At 33.2% G+C, this 21124-nt stretch overlaps 1 protein-coding gene across 1 annotated transcript in view; it reads left to right on the top strand.

Moving 5' to 3' along the window:
- Positions 1-21124, top strand: part of NRXN3 (neurexin 3) — a 2051432-nt gene that overhangs the window by 821493 nt on the left and 1208815 nt on the right. Inside the window, exon 10 of the mRNA XM_031949344.1 lies at positions 265-291. Coding sequence (XP_031805204.1) covers positions 265-291 — 27 coding nt within the window. The remainder of the gene's footprint in view (positions 1-264; positions 292-21124) is intronic.

Genomic DNA, 21124 nt, shown 5'->3' with positions numbered 1-21124 from the left:
TATATCAGTATATATCTCTATACATATGTGTATATATATGTGTGTGTGTGTATATATATATATATATATGTATTTGATATTTCAATATAACATACTGTACATATACACCCACCCTTAAATTTGTACATACTGTATATATATATAAAATGGCCACATTTCTTGCGTGTGTCTGTCCCCGGAAGGGTGGACTGATTGTTTTTGGATGTCTGCAGCTGTTACCTTGAAGGATGCAATTTCATCTTTCATTTATTTTTCCCCATCTAGACTGTATCAGGATAAACTGTAACTCCAGTAAGTTTTCCCTCAAGTTTCATTTTGTTCTTAAAAAAAAAAAACTGAATTTATTTTGTTTGCTGTTTTATGAGCTGTTTTTCATTTGAATTTTCTTTTTCCAACTACAGAGTTGGGTGGGACCTGGGCCCTACAAGATGGGAATAACTGGTGTGGGGTGGTAAAGGGTCTTTAAAATAGTCTTTTTGGAATGGAACTGGTGTCCTCCTTCCTCATTCCCTGTGATTGCTATACTGTAAAGAAGAGGGGAACTATCTGGATAATGTGATAAATTTAAAATGAATTAATGGGTAATTAGTAACTTTTTGGGAAATGGTTTTAAGGGATTGGTAGAAAGCATTACAGCAATAGCCATACACTTCTCCACTACTGAAAAAAAAAATTAAGCTAGATAAAATAAGGTTCATGATATAGATGGCGGCTGCTGAATCTGACATATTTTCTTTGACTTTTGTTTCTTTGGTGGGGTTCTCAGGGTGGAGGGGAAAATCAGTCATTTGGAATGGAAATGGAATGCTTCAGGCAGAAATGGAAAACTTAAACCAAAGACATAGCAGTTTGGCAGAAGAAAGGATTCTAGTTTGATTTCATTGCCCTCAAACTCAAAACCCTTATGTTTTGTCAATCTACTTGCTTGATCTTCTGAAATCTCTTTAAAATGAAGGAAACTCCTTAACAGATGGATTGGATATTTGTCAATCCTGGGACAAACATAAAATTTATCTGACATCACTGAGAAAAGGATGAAGAATATAAATTTGTAAGATTAGATGATGGAGAGGATAAAGAAAAATAAATAGAGGGTGTTTGAATACTCTGTTCTTCTCAAATTAATTAGCCATTTAGACTCTTCTGTGTCCTGTCAATTTCCTAATATGATCAAACATCTCTTGCTTTTGTTTTTGAGATATAGTGAAAATAGGAAGGAAGAAAGGAAGATCTCATTTCCTCTCAATTGCTTTTTTCTTCATGTTAAAATCTAAATTATTCAAATTTTGAATGATACTTAATGTACAATGAAGTTACCGTGAATGACAAACTACTAAAACCCAAATCCCATTTTCTGGGAAGTTAACAAAAAAGAGAGAAGGCAACACAAAACATAGAACCTAAAGAAAATCTTCTTTAAGCAGAATGTTTTGTAAAAGTCTTAACAGCTCTTTCAGTTATTTTAAGCAATGACCTATTTTGGTATTCTTAAATATTTCTAATTAGTCAGCTTATTTTCTGATACTATATACATTATTTAAAAACTTTATTGAGGTTTTCATTTTTCTCCAAATCATAATAGAAATGGGCATCTCCTAGCATCAAACAACTATTTTAGGAGGAGAATGAAAGGAGCTAAGGAATTTTCATGTTATTTTTGATCAGGAAATGAAGGGCTTAGCTTTCTTGTTATTTTTCCACACTTTCCATTGATGAAAATTTTCCTGTTTTCTGAGCATCTATTTAAGTTGGACATGATATAATTTTTAGGTTTCTCTTTTAGACAGAGTTTTTTCTTTCTTGCAATTCACACATGTCATCATGCTTCTTGAATATCAATTAAAGATTTCTATTACGGACCAACGAGGGGAAAAAAAAAGAATCAATGAGGACAATTTTAAGAAAAGTTAGCAATAAAACAGTATTCCAACTTTTATCTTAATACATTTGTGATTATATTTTTAGTTTAATTCATGCTTTAAGTAAAGAATCAGATTTAGATATTGAAACTATTTTGAAAGAAAAATTGAATTGTACCCATGATTTTACTGAAATACATAGAGAATTCCTGGTGAGTGGGTTAGTACACTGAGAGATTAACCAGCTCATTTATTATTTTTTTTCAGAGACAGGACTTAACTAACCTTATTTTGTTCTTGACTCTGAGATCATCTCTTTGTCCATGACATTATTTTAAAATTACCATCATGAATTCCGAATGATGAGCTATCTGATTATCATAATGGGCTCCCAGACCTAAATTTGCAGGTCTGGAACTAGGCACTTAGACAATAGGTAGATAAAATAATGAGAACTTTTTTTATACTGATCTAATATGTTGCAGGGCCAGCCAGTAGAAAGCTTAAAGGGGAGAGCAAGACTGAGAAGTAGAGTTTCTTGAATAGCCCTTTGACTTTCTCAGTCTTAATTCATAAAAACTTCCTAAGTAGATTAATATAAAGTTTGATGGTATAGGAGATTTAGTAGGTTTGCTTGATCACATGACCCTGTTTTTCTATAGTCATGGTGAAGGCTATAGAAAGATTTTTGGATTGATTTGCTCCCCTGGTGGTATTACTTCCTTTACTCTGTCTTGATCCCTGCAGCCATTTAAAGAGTTCTTAGGCTCTATTTGTAAAAATTTTAAATTATGTTTCCATTTTCTCTTGAGGGAACATATCTCATTGAGGGAATATATTGACTTAGGACAGCATTATACATTAAATACAAGACATTTTCCAACAGCTCTCTTGCATATTTTTCTGATCCATCATCTTCCTTGAGAGTTTTCTGGCTTATAGTGAATGTTATCAGCATTCCTTTAACCTACTTATCCTTATTGTTTAGCATTGTTAAGAAGTTATTTCTAAGGCTGACTGTGATGGAAAGAACATGAAAGAGAAGATTACTTTTCAAATGGAGAGAGGAATGATATAGGACAATGAACCTTGAGTTATGGGGAATATCTTCTTACTTCTTGCTCCCTAAATTCTTGTTGATCATTTTAAAAATCGATGACTTTGTCTATACCTTCTGATATATATATGTATATATATATATATATATATATATTCATATATATCTGAATCAATACATTCTGATTCTTTCCTATTAATAAGGAGGAAAAAAAGCTATTATTCTCTGGTGTTTGTCTCTGCATTTATCCCCTTCTCTCAGCTTATCTCCTCACTCACTTATAATATTCTCAGAATATTAAATTTCTCTTAAATCTTCAACCCAATTACACATATAAATGAAGGAATAAAGTGATGTCTTTGGTTGAAAAGGATTCCATTCTGCTCTTGAATCATCAGGAACTGATATAAATAATAAAAATGAATAAGGTGAATATTATTTAAGCAGGAGTGTCAAACTAAAATAGAAAAATTCCCTGCTAGCTTCATATTGACTTAGAAAAGCTCAAATTAACTGTATCTATGTTGTATTGTATTTTTGTTAATTTTGTTAAATATTTATCAATTATATTTTAATCTGGTCTGGGGTATGCTAGGGAGTTTTGCAGGATACATGGTGCCTGTGAGCATCAAATTTGACATCTCTGGTTAAAATCAGAGTTTTGTTAAGTGTCATGGAAGAGTAACAGAATCAGCAGTCACTTCAATGGAATGAACAATTCAGGTAATCTGGTGATACCATTTAAAAGAAAACAGTGCTATACTTTAGGGATAGAGATGAATGTTTGCAAGGACACTCTAATGAAAGAGAATATGCACTCACTGGTACATCAGATCTTACAAGTCTGACAGTGATCTAAGACCTTGTGGACTTGCAGAGAGAATGGCAGGTAAGAACTTTTTCTGATCTTTTATATGATTTTATTTGCTTAAGACAACAGAATTCTGAAACAAGTTTGAAGATTTCAGGTGAGTCCTTTATGTTTGCTGTAATCCTCTTCTATTATTTCCCTTTTCTTCACTTCTCTCTATCCCTTTTGTCTTGAATGGCAGAATGAATGACCAACTAGCTTATTAAAAGTAGATACTTCTCCTTTTGATTATATATATAAACATGTACACACATGAAATGTATTGATGAAATTCATTTTTATTAAGTAAATATTACTATTCTTTCCCCTTATTTTCTTTTCTCTTTTTCCTTGTTTTCATCAGCTCATTTTTATAAGTAAACTAAATACTCTGAGTAAGGTATATGTATTTATTTAGTCATTCTGTAAAAGATGGAGTGCATATATATACATATATAATATTTATGTATAGATTTCACATATATATGTATATATAATTATACTTGTATATTTATATAGATGCATGAATTCTCTCACTATTACATTTCCACATGAAGATTTCATGAAAGGCCTCAGCTGAATGTTTTATAAATTAATATGTGGTCCTTTATTATGTCTGCTTAGAAACAGGAGAGAAGAAAAATAGAGTACTTTGGGAAGAAAAGATTATAAGTTTTAGACATTCTTGACATTACAAAAAGTCAAATACTAAGATGAAACTGTTTTGGACATAGTTTTGGTAATCTTTTCTGATCCCTATATGCTTTATCCCCCTTAAATCACAGCAGAAATGACCCAATGTGCTATTACGCATAAAAATTCCCTAACAATTTCTGAGAGGTATGAGATCTACATAATTTGTTTTTATATGCTATTCTGTCTATTCCCCCATGATATTCAGTATTCTTGTTCTTTCCTATAATTGCCTTATGGTTGCCCTTTAACTTTTGACTTGCATTCTGCATCTTTCATTTCAAAGATAGTTTTATTTTCTAGTCTTTTGGCAAGTCAAGGGATTGTGGGTGGTTCTAGCTTAATTTAGACATAGCTAAGTAAGCCACTACACCTACACAACAGACAGACAGACGGAGAGACAGAGACAAAGACAGAGGTGGAAGGAGAGATGGAAGGGGGAGAGAGAGAGACAGAGAGAGAGAGAGAGAGAGAGAAAGACTGACTTATCTTGAACCTAGAAAAATTATTCTATTATATAACCCTTGAGTAGGAAAGGAGCCTAAGCAATCATTTAGCTTAACAACAATACTTAAACCTTAAACTCTTTGCCTTTGAGCAGCCCCAAATTGATAGCTTTCCCATATTTTTAAAGATATCTTGAGTAAGAAACCTCACACCTTTTAAAATCAGATTCACTGTTTTGAAAAGCCTTCATGTAGACCTTGACCTTTCAACCTAAAGCTGATTTGAGTTTGAACCTCTTTAAGACTAGAAAATGACTTATTAGCACTTTATTTAGAATTCTTCATCATAATAAAGTGCCAGCAGTCATTTTAGCCTCAGGGGGAAAAGATGTATCATCTTCTTTAAACTTTTTGGGGTAAGTTTTGTTAAAGCATTTTTATTGCTTTTCTTTCACATTTTTGTAATTCCTCTAAAAAGTGTGAAATGTCAGAATAAACATATAGCTACACCATTGACCAAAATTGTGGCAGTCCTCTCTGAATTTGGGATTATTCAATCAACAAACATTTAATAGTTGTCTTCTATGTGCTAAACACTGCTAGGCACTAGAGAAATAAATCCACTAAATGAAACAGTTTCTATTGGGAAGGAGTTTACTTTCTCTAATTAATAAATACTAGTGTCAAAGGTATTTTTTCATTTATAATTCACTTTTTCCTGCTCATGGTCAATTTGGGCTGTCAGATTCTGATTTTTTTTTTCCTGTCACATATATATGTCACATTTTCCACTTTGTATTTCTTTAGATGTGCTGCAATATTTGGCAAGACCTAAAAGAAGCTATAAAAATTCACTTGCAATTTGACCTGGTAATTCTACTTTTGAGAAAATATATCTCAAAAGAAAAAAAAAGAGGAGTAATTTGTACAAAGATGTTCTTATCAACCTTATTTATAATAGCAAAAGGAAAAAAAAATCTAAATACCCAACAATAGGAGACTAAGTAAGCAAATTATGTTATTAGAATGATGGAAATATTATATAGCTATTCAAAATGACAAGTATGAACAATGTGTTATTGTTATGCTTTGATACTTCAATGCAGCTATAATATCATTGACTAGTTTCTTCCTCAATGGAAAGAATAATCCATCTATACCTTGTCATATTGGGAGATTATTGCTATGTCTTCTCATAAATCTCTTATATAGAATCTATACAGTTCATTGTGCTATATTCAAATACAGAAATATGAATATATATTATTTTTAAAAAAAATTAATGAAAATAGTATTTACACAATAAATAAAAATCAAAAAATCTAGAACTGGAAAAGACGTTAGCTATTTATTACAACCCATATCCAAAGGCAATTCTGCTGAAACATCTGGCAAGTGGTCATGCAGACTATCCCATCAAAGGTCTCCAGAAAGCTGAATTTGTCACTTTTTTTTAACCCATTTCACTTTTAAACAGTTCTAATTTGGGGAGTTTTGTTTTTTTCCCCCATCCCAACTCATTCTTCTTCTACATGACAACTCTTCATACATTTGAAAATGATTTCTTCCCTGAGTCTTCTTTTTAATCTAAATGAAACACTCCTAATTCCTCAAAAAAAATCCCCATATTACAGGACCACCATTCAAATTGTCATCCTCTGGAAGCTCTTTTGTTTTTCAGTGTCCTTAAAATTCTAAAACTGAACACAATACTACAGATTTAGTAGGTATATTAAAGAAGGTAATATTGAAGATGTGTACTAGAATTGTGTGTGGAGGGGAATCACAAAAGATCTCAATTAGGAAGTAATGATTCATCTGAATTTTAAAGGAAATCAAAGATTCTAAAAAGCAGAATTCAGGTAGAAGTGTGTTCCAGGCATAGAAGACTGGCCTATACAAAGATGTGGAGAAATTTAATATGTGTGAGGAACCATCCAAAGGCCATTATTCTTGAAGCTGTAAAGGTTCTTTATTATTGCTTTTTAAATTTTTTTCATTAATCTTCTCTTTAATAATTGAATCTAGAATTTTCTCAGGAATTCAAGTTCACTGACATAGTCCCATTTATAAGGGGACAAATCATATATATGTGCATTAGGAATAATGTCATAAGTTCATAGATCTCTAAGGTCATTTCCATTTTTAAGCTGTGATTTTATATGTTATTGTTACATAATGTATGCCCCAAAGTAAATGATTTTACCCAAGTTGCAGAGTGACCAAGTAACAGAGCAAGGATTTTTCTGTAAAGTTGTTCAAGTTTATAATACATATGAAATAGATTTTTAAAATGTATATTGTAGTGATTTTATACTGCCTAAATAAGCACCCATCCTGGAGATTTTTGGATAATAATCTATATTTCAATAATAGTTTGTAACTCAACCCTCTTTTAATCAACAAAAGTATTGGGTCCTTTTTATTGTAGTCTTTTTTATAGTTACAAACAATACCTCATAAAACATTTTTCACATATATTATGTTAATCTCCACAAAACTATAGATGAAGAATATTAGATGCAGACAGCGAAAGTTATTTGTCCAAGGACACAGAGTAGAAAAATGGAGAAAAAAAATTACTCCAATTATAGTCAAGTTTCTACCACACCACTTTCTATATATATAGATTTTTCCAGGTATCCCAACTGATCTTACTTAGCATTTCTGTATTCCAAAATAAAAAAATAGCCTTTAAGGCTCTTACTTTCCCTATAGTTTACTGGATTACTCATATTCATATTCTGAATGAATATAGTTGATCATTTTGTTTTGTCAATTATAATATATTATTGAGTAATCACTTGCAAATAAGTAATCATTGGGAATTTAGATTTAACCAGTTACCTAATCCTTTTTCTTCCTTGCTGGGTAGGATCAGAGGTGAATTCTTCCCAAGTCTTTCTTGCCTAGACATTTGGCTTAAGGTGTGGTCTTTGTTTTTTCCTCCTGATCTCCTTTCTCTCTGGAGATTTATTCAATCAAATCTTTATAACAATTATCTCACTTTGTTGTTGTTGTTGAGTTGTTTAGTCATGTCTGACTTTTCATGACTCCATTTGGGGTATTCTTGGCAAAGAGAATGGAATGGTTAGCTATTTCCTTCTCCAGCTCATGTTATAGATATAAGGAAATGAGACAAGTAGGATTAAGTGACTTACTCAGAATTATATAACTAGAAAGTATCTGGAATTAGATTTGAATTTTTGAAGGCTATCTATCACACCAATCAGCTTGCTTTTTATCCCAGGGGAAATAGAATGTCCCTCAAATTCCCATACCTGCTGTGTTGTGGAATTTATATTAGACTAAACTTTAGTTATATAATTTTAATAGCAGAGAGCTCCTCAGATAGGAAAATTCCTAACATGAAGTCATAGGGTTGGCACTCTACCCTAATTGAATTGTATGTTGCTAGGCAAACCCCTAGCCTTTATAAAAATCCATTTCTAGGTCATCAAAATTGCATTTAGTTGTGAATCGATAATGTGATACTTAGGAGACAAGTTCATTCATTGAAAATCACCAATCTCATAGTGTTTTGTTTGTATGATGCATCTTTTTAAGTACATGAAAACACTTTGGAAAATGTTATTAAAGATCTATAATTACTAGTATAATAAATGAAGGTCTGTGGTAGGGTGATAGTAGTTGGAATAAAGTATAGTAAATGAGTGTAAGAGATAGAATATAAAAAGAATTAGCAGGAATTGGGGGTTTGTACACGATTTTCTGGGTATTTTCCATTTTGTGGAATTGCTAAGTGAATTGCTAAATTTGGCAATAGGCAATAATATATAATAAGAGACATGAATATAATCTTTGATTAATTAGCTTGGTAAATTATTATTATTTTTTTTTACTTAATGGGGTCCATGTTTTTTCATTCTATATGAATGCTATACAAGCCTGTTCAAGGTACCAAAACAACACGTGGAGTATCAATCTCTTACCCTTGCACTCACTATATGACTGATTTACTTCCTTTTGTATTTATAAATTTAATTAGTGATTTTTTATGCAATTTCTTATATACAGTTTATTATTTTATATGCTGATGCCAATTTACAAATACCATAATTATTGGAGGATCCTCAACTTTGAGCTTTCATAGTTTGAAGCATTTCATGATTTGCAACTATACTGTATAGCTATTTAAAATGATAAGGAAAGAATTCTATATTGATAAAAGGAAAAAATAAAATAAAAATATAGAAAAATATTTAAAAAATCAACATATAAGTAAATGTGTATGTATATATTTATGTACATGTATGTATGTACATACTCAGACACACAAACATATGCAGGAGTGTGCTAGTAAATGTTAACAACTATCTCTCTGGAAGTAAAATGTACCTATTACATATTTTTTATGTCCATTTTTAACTTTTTATCCACCACTGTTAGATCTGGGAATTGACAAAGCAATAAATCAATAATTTATTTGTCACATTTGTTAATTTGGAAGTTATAAATCATCACACTGAAAATTTAGTAATCTACCATCCCAAGTTGGTATGAGTCAGTTCTAACAAATCCCTGAATATAGGTATATATGTATATGTACATAATATGTATGTAAAAAATAAGATAAAAGGAGAAAAATGAATAAATATATATAATGAGATTAGAGAGAGGGCCACAAATAATTATGAAGTTTTGAAGATGGGAGACTAGATGAATGCTAGCATAGCAGACTGAAGAAAAAGATGCAAAAATAAAATTACTGACAGAAAATAGGAAATCAAAGAGAAAAGTAATTGGAAAAGCGAGAGGGAGGATAATAAATTCATTTTTGTTCATGTTGTATTTGAGGTGTTGGTGGCTTAGTTGGGGGAATATAAACCATCAGTAATTGGGAATTCAGGCTTAGAGAGCAGGAGTCATTACTAATGTAGCTGCTAATTGAAGTAGTAGAGATGAATGAAGTTTACAAAGAAGTGAGTAGATAGAAAGAGAAGAGGAACAAGCATGGAACCTTGACAGAAAAACAATAAACAAATAACCAAAAAACAAAAAACCAAAAAAAAAAAAAAAAAAAAAACTTTAACATTAATGAAATAGGAAGTAAAGCTCACAGAAAAGACAGAAATGGGAAGTTATGATTCCATTTTCTTCAGTGCATTATGATAAATAAACAGATGAATTCAAACCAGATCTAATCAAAATATTTTGGAGTCTTTATGTCTTTGCCACCATTTTAATAATAATAATAATAATAATAATAACAGAAGCTTAATAGCACTCTAATGTGAAAATATTATCTTTAAAGCATCCTGATTTGATTAGATGTTCCCATAATATTTGTGACTTTAGTATCTTGTGTCAATTTAATTGAATCTAAGAAAGAGATGAGAAACAATTATAAGTCATTATCTAATCCTATTGGAATGGTGCAGTTATTTTACTATAACATGAGCATGTCTATATCTCTTTGGAAATAGAGAACTATTATGTCTCAGGGCTTAAAAGTCACAAAACAGTGGGTTAATTAGTGCAGTCCTTGATAAAGAAGGGAAGGTATAAAATTAATCAAATTGTCTCCTTGCTATATAATACCAGAAAACTGAGGCAAGATAGAGATTAGAGAGTATTTAATATTTTATTTGAAAGGGAGAGATTTCCTGGGACCAAATGGATCCATGGTTTGGGCCCAGGGCTGAATGAGACTATCGTCTCCAAGAGTCCAGCAAACAATGTGAGTTCACAGTGACATATATACATGTGGCTCAGATACCGGGGGTAGACTGAGGCAGAGGCGGAGTCAGAGTGCTAAGAGTGGGAACGGGACTGTGACAGGGTGGGGGGAGGCACTGGAGATGGGGAGAGGAATCTTGATAAGACAGTATCTGATATTCTGATAGATTGGGATGGGGAGAGGCACCCAACACTCTGATGATGTCTAAGATAGAAGGTCTTTCTCCTTATCTGGATCATCATGATTGGGAGGTGTTAGAATTCTAACAAGGTGCTAAGTCAGTGGAATTGATAGAGACAATGTTTTTTTCAGCATGGTGCTTAACAGTTCTCTAGATGTACTTAGTACTTATTAGAGTTCACACCTTTAAGAGAGCATATATAAGCTAGAAGCCTCAACCAGGATGCACTTTGGGAGATTCAGAGCCAGAATTCAGTCCAGGAGATTCACAAATCAGACGGCAGTCAGGCAGAATGAAGGAAGACAGAGAAGTGGTGGCAGGCTGTCCTGTGGAGAACACTGAAACCAAGATCTGGAAGGCCTCCAAAAAGCTACCCGAGCCCCAAGTGAAGGAGATAAGATTTTGGAAGAGAGAATAAAGGATTTGGACCTTTAACTCCTGCCTGCATTTGGGGTGATTATTGAACTGAACTGAAACTAAGGCTGCCTCCAGAAGCCCCCCAGGAAACCTCCTCTCAGAGAACATTATATTTTAGAGAAGAACATTACAAGGAAGGAAGGGTGGTGTTACAGAACAATTAGGAACCGAGGCTGAACAATTCAGGGAACCGAGGCAGGACAATTAGGGAAACTGAGTCAGGACAATTTAGGGAAACTGAGTCAGGATGATAAAAGAGAACTGTGGCACAATAGCTACTCAATCTTAAATTCCGAGTTTCATTTATGTCAGTCTTTGCATTTTCAGACTCTATGGAAAATGAATGACTTAAGGAGTCAGAAAATCAGATTAGCAGTTTCATACCTCACAGTTACCATTTGGCACCTGATACTTTTACTGAGGGAAAATTTATTAGAATATGTGAAATAGATTGTTGACTTTGCCTCTAAAGAGCCTGCAATTTTCTGGGTGGACAGAGAAATTTCTGTAGGAATTGAATTATGATCATCCAACAGACCAAATTAGATTCACCCCCATCCCCCAGGTCTAGTTATGTACTTTCGTAGAATAACATGGAAGAGGACACTGAAAAGAAAGCTTCTAACTGGAGACAGATTTTAAAAACAATTAATCAAATGATGGAGGTACTAGGAGAAATACAGCAGTAATCCTGAAACTCTCAGACTTTAGGAGTGCTATTGTTCTAACAATCTGATTGTTAATGATCCTAAAGTCTAGCTACTATGGAATTGTCTTAGAAACTTTTTTGACTGCCAGATAACAATCTGCTGATCAGTGATAACAGGGTTTCTGAGACAAATGGTGAGGTGCATACCAGACTATTCTTTAGTTCTACCTCTGGGCCATGAAATTAGCATATCAGTAATATGAAGAACCAGATCTCTTTGTCCTTTCCTATAAATTTGTTTTCTTGCTCTGGTTCTTTGCTAAATTCTGTTGGAATTTAGCACACTTCAATTGACATTACAATTACAATAAACTTTGCCCCTTGACTTGGAGATGAGTTCAAGCCTGTATATTTTTTTGAGACACCTCATGTCACTGGTCTGGAATTCCAACCTTTTGCTGTCTCCTTTTGAACCTCAACAATAAAATCAATTAATTAAAAGAAAACAGTGGAATTTTAAAAAAATAGATAATCTGAATTTTTTTGTTGTAGTAAGTTTATTTATTTTTAATACACAGTGCTTTATGAGTCATGTTGGAAGAAAAAAATCAGCAAAAGGGAAAAATCATGGGAGAATTTTTTTTAAAAAAAAACAGAAAAAAGAAGCAAACACAACATGTTGATTTACATTCAGTCTCCTTAGATCTTTTTTTCTGGATGCAGATGGCATTTTCTGTCCAAAGTCTATTGGGGTTGCTTTGAATCACTGAACTATTGAGAAGAACCAAGTCTTTCATAGTTGATTATCTTACATTCTTGCTGCTATTATATACAATGTATCCCTGGTTTTGCTTGTTTTGTTCAGTATCATTTCATATAAATCTTTCCAGGCCTTTCAAATATTAGCTTGTTCATCATTTTTTATAGAATGATATTTTATTAACTTTATGAACCACAATTTATTCAGCCATTCCCCAGTTGATGGGCATCCACTCCTTTTCCAATTCTTGGCTACCACAAAAAGAGCTGCTACAAATATTTTTGCACATGTGGGTTCTTTTCCCCTCTTTTATGATTTCCTTGGGATAGAGACCCTTACTGCTGGGTCAAAGGGTATGCACAGTTTTATAGTCCTTTGGGCATAGTTCCAGATTGCTCTCCAGCATAGTTGGATCATTTTACAACTCCACCAACAATGCATTAGTGCCCCAGTTTTCCCACATTCCCTCCAACATTTTTCATTATCTTTTCCTCTCATTTTAGCCAATCTGAAAAGTATGAGGTGGTACCTTAGAATTGTTTTAATTTGAATTTCTCTAATCAATAGTGATTTATAGCATTTTTTCATATAACTATAAATGGCTTTAATTTTGTCATCTGAAAATTGTCTGTTCATATACTTTGATCATTTGTCAATTGGGGAATGACTTGTATTCCTATAAATTTGACACAGTTCTTTACATATATTAAAAGTGAGACCATTATCAGAAATACTGGCTGTATAGATTTTTTCCCTAGCTTTGTACTTTCCTTTTAAACTTATTTCTGTTGGTTTTGTTTGTGTAAAACTTTTTTGATTTAATGTAATCAAAGTTGTCCATTTTTTTTTATTCTTTTAAGTTTATTTGACTGATTCTTGCTGTCTCACAAAGTCATTAGCTTCCATTTGTCCTGTTCTAGTTTTTAATGTGTGATTTTCTTCAGTTACCTTTTGTATCTCTTTTTCCATTTGCTTTATTCTACTGTTTAAGAAGTTGTTTTCTTTTTTCCTTTTTTTTTTTTTGCTTCTTTTTTAATAATAGCTTTTTATTTTCAAAATATATGCAAAAATTGTTTTCAACATTCACCCTTGGAAAGCCCTGTGTTCCAAATTTTTCTTCCTTCCTTCCTTCCCCCATTTCTTCCCCTAGACAGCAAGTAATTCGTATATGTTAAACATGTGCAGTTCTTCTATACATATTTCCATAATTATCATGCTATCAAGAAAAATCAGACCAAAAGGAGAAAAAAAATAATAAATAAAACAAAAAATAAACAAACAACAAAAATACTATGTTATTATGATCCACATTTAGTCAAGGAGTTGTTTTCTTTAAACAATTTTTTTCCTTCCTTTTCCAAATTGTCGACTCTCATATTTATCTCTCATTTCTTTTCTAATTTCTGTCTTTTACCTCTTTTATTTACCTTTTGAAGTCTTTTTGAGCATTTCTAAAAAAGTCTCTTTGGGCTTGAGACTAATTTATCTCACTCTTTGAGATTTCTTCCGTGGACATTCTATCCTTATCTGAGTTTGTATTTTGGTCTGCTCTGTCACCATAATAGTTTTTTATGGTCAAGGTTCTTTTCTGTTTCTTGCTCATTTTCTTTCTTTTTCTTTTTGTATTTCCTCTTTTTTTTTTTTTAACTTTTAAGGCACAACTCTGTTCCTATGGCAAAGGTGGTGCTATCCCAAATTTTCTGTGCAGTTCTGAACCCTGGCTTTGAACACAGGGGCACCTTGGGTTTGTAGGGGATAGTTTTGCCTACTCTGTTCAAGAAACAGCCTAGTTTCCTCGAGTTTGCCTCTGAACTGGGACTGGAAACTGTACCCCCCCCCCCCAATTTTCTTTTTTGCTCTTTCATTGAGCCAGGACTAAGTGTCTTAGTTGCTGATTAAGACCCTCTTACCAGCTATCATAGAATCTATCTGACGGGCTGAACATCCTTTTCATCCCAATGAGACTGACTTTTCTTGAAGTTTTTTCATTCTATCTTGAGCTGGAGAATGGTTTCATTCCCTCAGAATTTGTTTAGAGGCTTGGTTCCATGTGATTTTTGAGGAAAACTAGGAGAACTGGAGCAGCTTCTTGACTTTATTCTGCTATCTTGGTTCTACCCAGTTAATCTCCCAGTAATTTGATTTTTAATTAGAGGAAAGATCAGGAATTTCTAAGTTGAAAGGGGGAGAGTGAACAGGTTTAAAATCAGAAAAAGAGATGTCTCACTCCCTTCAAATGTCTATTCAAAGGAATATGGAAACAATAACTGATTAACTGGTATAAACTGATAACTGACAGTTTTCAGAGAAGACACATAAGTTGCTTGAGCTATATAATTGTGAGGAACTCTTTGCATCAACCTTCCAATCTAACTGGGGTTTGTGTTCAGCATAATTTAGGTTATAACTTAAGGACACTTTAAGTAGCAACTTTATTTAAGAATCTAAGCAACAAGTAGAGATGGTCCTGTTTCCTATCCACACAGGGCTAAGTTCAAACAAAACAATAAGGTTTCCTCACAAATCCCACAATTGAGCAATTTTCTTGCAAGACAAGAAATTGGATTAGATTCATAATTTAGTAGAAAGGGAACTGAGCTAACTCCAGAACTGAGTCACAAGATGGAGTCAGTGTGGTTCACTCAATTCCCATGACCATTTGCTATTCTAATTCCTTCAAGAGTATTGAATGATTTGCCCAAGGTTTTATAATTAGGAAGTGACTGAGTTGGAACTTAAACATAGGCCAGTAAGTCAGTCAGTATATGTTTATTAAGCACCTACTGTTTGCTAAGCCCTGTGCTAAGTGCTGGGTATAAAAAGTGCCAAAAGACAGTCCTTGTTATCCAGTAGATTACAATTTACTGCTTATAAGCAAGCAAACAAACAAAAACAAAAAAAAACAAAGCACTTGTTTCCCAAGTTCAACTCTATTCATTTTTTCACCACAGCATCCTGTTAGATTGTTAAATCAAAAAAGAAAGAAAAAAGAAAGACAAGATTTATTGAGGAAGATGCTTTTTAATATTCTTCTATCTGGAATCATGGAGATTTGATTCCTTCGTGTATGTATATATGCGTATGCATGTGTGCAGATAATTATAGATTTGTACATGTGTATATATTTTTTGTGTATGTGTACATATATTATACATATATATGGGTGTGTATGTGTATATATGCATATATGCATACACACATGCATGCACACATACACACAGAGACACACACATATAGTTTCTAAGTAATCAACTGGTTCAATGATACTTGTACATTTTTCAATAGATAGAGGTGGCTGAGCCTGGAATCAGGAAGACCTGAGTTTAATACCAATCTCATGCACTTACTAGCTGTGTAGCCAGGAAAATTATTTAACTTCTTTTGCCTCTGTTTCCTCAAATATAAAATGGAGATGTCAATAGCACCTGTTTTACAGAATTGTTGTGAAGGTCAAATGAGATTATATTTATAAAAAGCACTTTGTACAATGCCTGGTACATAGTAAATGCTTATTCTCTCTCTTCCCTCTCATCTCTTTTCCATATTTTGCCCTGCTTTGATTGATTTCGAGTGATTGCTTTTCTCTTAGGTTTATTTTGGAGACCATGATTCTTTTTAATTTTTTAGAATCAGTTCTAGCTCCAAAATTCCATTTGCAGTCCACAACATTTGTCTTATTTTTAGTTTATTCTCCGAGAGAGAAAAAAAAGAAAATTCTTGACATGAAGGTGGATGACAAGTACCCTTAACAAGTTTGGACCAATGTTGTTGGACATTTTCTACTTTCTTTTCAATGGACAAATGAAAAAGCATTTATTAAGCACTTACTGTGAGCCAAGCACTTTACTAAGCACCAAACATACAAACAGTGTTGTGTCTTGCTTTCTAGAGCCCCCAAGTTGGGGTAACAAAATGTACTGTGCTTTCCAGAGCCCCCATGGCAGGGTGATTAAAATATACCATCTTATGGAGAAGTGATGAGGCAGGAGTCCTGAGGATGGTGGGAAAATGGAGTCAGTTTATTCCAAGAATTTTCTTCTTTTTATGCCATCATTCCCTTATGTTACAAAATCACTGGGCATGCACTAAGTATCTATTGCACATGTGGGACCACATAACAACTTGCTGTTATATGTCGTTTGCCATCTGGTATCCCTCTGCTTCAGTCACAATACAGGTTGTCACCCCCACACACACACACACTTCTCAAGAAGGCCGAGAGCCCTTAGGGAAATGGGGAACAGAACCAGACATTGTCAGCAGGTTCCCTCTGGGCTAAAGGGTCTTGTACTTCACCCAGAGTTCTCCCACTATCTGTGACCCTCTACAAAACAGAATAAAAGAGACAGTTCCTAAAATGTTTGTGGCAGCCCTTTTTGTAGTGTCAAGAAACTAGAAACTGAGTGGATGTCCATCAGTTGGAAAATAGCTGAATAAATTGTGGTATATGAATGTTATGGAATAGTATTGTTCTGTAAGAAACAATCAGGAGGATGATTTCAGAGAGGCCTGGAGAGACTTATGTGAACTGATGCTGAGTGAAATAAGCAGGAGATTATTATACATAGCAATAAGATTATACAATGATCACTTCTGATAGATGTGGCTTTTTCAACAATGAGGTGATTAAGATCAGTTCCAATGATCTTGTGATAAAGAGAGTCATCTACATCCCAAGAGAAGACTGTGGGAACTGAGTGTGGAATATAACATAGCATTTTCACTCTTTTTGTTGTTGTTTGTTTGAATTTAATTTTCTTTCCATTTTTTTTCCTTTTTGATCTGATTTTTCTTGTGCAGCAAAATAATTGTATAACTATGTATGCATATGTTAGATTTAACACATATTTTTATGATGTTTAACATATATTAGATTACTTGTTATCTAGGGGAGAGGGTGAAAAATTGGAACACAAGGTTTTGAAAAATTATCCATGCATATCTTTTGAAAATGAAAAATCTTTAAATAAATATTTTTTTTTAAAAAGAGATAGTTCCTGCTCTAATTATAGGCAATGATAAGCTAATCAACATTTCTTGGGATAACAGGGTTAGATACAGATAAAATGTTAACTGATTTTTTAAGACATTCAAGAGAAGCAACTTATGGTAATCTTTAGAAAGTTATCTCAGTGTTTAATAATCCTTCCAATTTTAACTAATATTCTGAGTACCAGCCCAAGTTTCAGAACTTCAAACATATCTCTTTTCCTGCCCCCTTACAAGTTTTATAATATATAGATTTGACAATAATTTACATGACACTTGGAGAGCTACAGGAAAACAGATGAATCTGTCTAGCAAAATAATCCCTGACTATATTTTTTCCCCATTTGATCCCATTAACACTTATTGAGATTAAATGCAATATGCATATTAACAGAGCTCCTAGCACTGAAGTAATTGTAGTGATTTATATGTAACAGATTATTAAGTGGGAAAAAAAAACAAAAAAACGAATTGAGGATTTACCCTTTTTAAGTTTAAAGATTGTTTGTGGGAAAAAGACATTATGAACTCTAAGTGTATTATAAGACAGAAGTATGCCTGCGTTAATACTATAACACTGAATTAAGAAAGGGACAGTGCCCAGGAAATAACAGGTGATAGATCCAATGTACTCAGTATGATAAGTACATATCTAGAGCTCTTCGATTTATTTTTGGGTGCTACATTTAGTTATTACATTGAGGGGAGGGGAGAGATAGAGACAGAGGGAGAGAGACAGATAGAGAAGGAGGGAAGAAAGGAAGGGGAGAGAGGGAAACAGAGGCAGAAAGACACACACAGAGAGGTAGAGATACAGAAAAACAATGCATTTTTTTAAGTGACTAAGGACCAGGCATTGTACTATGAACTGGATATATAAAGAGAAGACAGTTCCATCTCTCCAAAAAATATATATTCCCATGGAATTGAGGACTGGAAATGCAAAGAAGGTATATATGGATATAGCCCAAGAATTATGTGGAAGCCTCTTTCCAAGAAATGAAAGTGAAAAATAACTTATCAAAGCAGAGTATCCCAAAGTGGAATCTAAAGTTCTGCAGTGAAGTGGGGAAAAAATGGGATTCATCATTGGAAATCAGAAGGCATAGTAGAAAGAATATCAAGAAAGGGCAAGAAAGAAGGTAAATGGGATTCAGGCCATGTAATGTGAGGATGGGCTGAAAGCATTGAACATAGTTAGTCAGGAGAAGAGACTTAGGGGTGTAAATGATAACTATCTTTATGCTTTTAAAGGGTATTCATGTGAAAAATTTAGACATCCTTTTTTGGCTCTAGAGATGAAAAAAAGGTACAATAAGCAGATATTGAAGAAAGGCAGATTTAAGCTTAATATAAAGGAGAAAAAGACATGAATTAAAACTATTTCAAAGTTGAATGATCTATTTTGAGAGAGTGTATTTCTCTCTCATTCTGAAAGAAAAACTAGATAATCATTTATTGGGGATAACATCCCCTTTGATACAATATACATTCCTTGAGAGTCTTTGTATTCCAAATGCTTGACACAACACTGGTAATCATTATGTATTTGTTTATTGACTGACTCTTACTGGTGCAAGAAGGTATAATTTTGATTAGATTGTCTTCTACTTCTGGCATTCTGTGGCTCCTCCATATAGGAGGCATTTTGTCTTCAAATTAGTTATTTTCTGTTTCTTGTGGAGAAATGCTTAAGCACTATGGTGTAGTGGAGAAGAGTTTAAGATTGAAATCAGGGGAGATCTGATTTGAACTCTAGAATCTGACATTCCAGGAACTATGTCTGACCTTCTGTGCTTCTGCAAAAGGGAGATAATATTAACTCTATCTACTTGACATGGGAATTGTGAAGAAAGGACTTTGGAAACTCTAAAATGCTATGCAAATATGAGTTATTATATTATCAGTTGATAGTGAATATGGCTATCAAATTTCCTGTCAGTTCCATTATCCAAAATAGTTTAATAACTCCTATAAAAGCATATAGTCCAATTCAAATCATTTCAATAGCATGATGTTAGTCTGATGCCTGTTACCTGTATGACATTGGATAAGTGACTCAGCTTCTGAGTTTGTTTCCTCATCTGTAGTTTGAGGGATTTGGATGAGATTCCCTCTCTTTTTTCCCATATTCTCTATGATCTATATTTCTTTTTTTTAAATTTATTTATTTTTATTTTTTTTAAATAACTTTTTATTGCCAGAACCCATGCCAGGATAATTTTTTACAACATAACCCTTGCATGCACTTGTGTTCTGATTTTTCCCCTCCCTCCCTCCACCCCCTCCCCCAGATGGCAAGCAGTCCTATACATGTTAAAGAGGTTACAGTACATCTTAGATACAATATATATGTGCAGAACCGAACAGTTCTCTTGTTGCTCAGGGAGAATTGGATTCAGAAGGTATAAATAACCTGGGAGGAAAAACAAAAATGCAAGCAGTTTACATTCACTTCCCAGTGTTCTTTCTTTGGGTGTAGCTGCTTCTGTCCATCCTTGATATGATCAATATTTCTAAACTCTCTCTTCTTCTTTGACTTTAGATTTTGGTTTGTCAAGGTAAATCTGCTAAACATAGTTTCTGTTCTTCCCTTTGCTTTCCACAGTTGGAAGAAAAAAAAGTTAGATTTTAGCAAGTCCCTTTTATAAATGTTCTTTTTTAATATAGAAAAATTACAATTGTTTTGAGTTCAAGAGCTTTTCTTCCTCCTGTTGGATTCTTCTTTCTTTGCCACTTTATGATTAATCCTAAAGGTAGGATAGTATAATATATATGAAAGACCAGCTTTAAAATCAAAGAAGTTTAGATTAAAATTCTTACTCTGTGTTAAAATCTGTAGTAGACACTGAAAGGAAACTGGTAGAAAAATTAAATGAGCCAGGCATAATGAAGGTAATATGTCCATTTATATGATGTGTTTAAGGGAAAGTCATGTGTCTTTAATGCCCAAGGGAATAAAAAGTAATGAAAAGGTACTAGAGCAGTAGTCAATGAAACTCTCACACTGGAAATCAGAGTCAATACCTCCAAACTAGGAAAGACCGTCAACCTCAACAATGAAGCTCTGATTAATAATTCTAAAATAAATAAGTCCACTAACTTCCCTCAAACTGGAGCCAACACTAACATCTCCAAAGCTAGACTGGGAAGGGATACAGTCAGGAATGATTCCAGAGAATCTTAGGCACAATGGTCTTCAAGTCAAAGCAGAAAGAGAGCCGACGATATTCTGGATCTATGAATGAATGAAAAAGTATTTTAAAACATATTTTATTATTTATAAACCTTTATTTTAAATATTTATTAAATTTATAAGGATTTATTGAAAATATTATTATTTATAAAACATTTATTATACTATATCTATGGTACTTGACCCAAAGTGAGTGCTTGTTAATTTATTGACACAATGAGCAAAGTGCTATGTATGATAAGAGCATATTTTCTACAAATAGAAAAGCAAGCCATTCCTGCTTTCAAGGAGATGACATTCTAATGAGAGACAGCATATCTAGAAGG

Source organism: Sarcophilus harrisii, chromosome 2 (genome assembly GCF_902635505.1).
Source record: "Sarcophilus harrisii chromosome 2, mSarHar1.11, whole genome shotgun sequence".
NCBI classification, from domain to species: Eukaryota; Metazoa; Chordata; class Mammalia; order Dasyuromorphia; family Dasyuridae; genus Sarcophilus; species Sarcophilus harrisii.
Note: the sequence above shows the minus strand (reverse complement) of the source record. Positions and strands in the feature narration are given on the sequence as shown.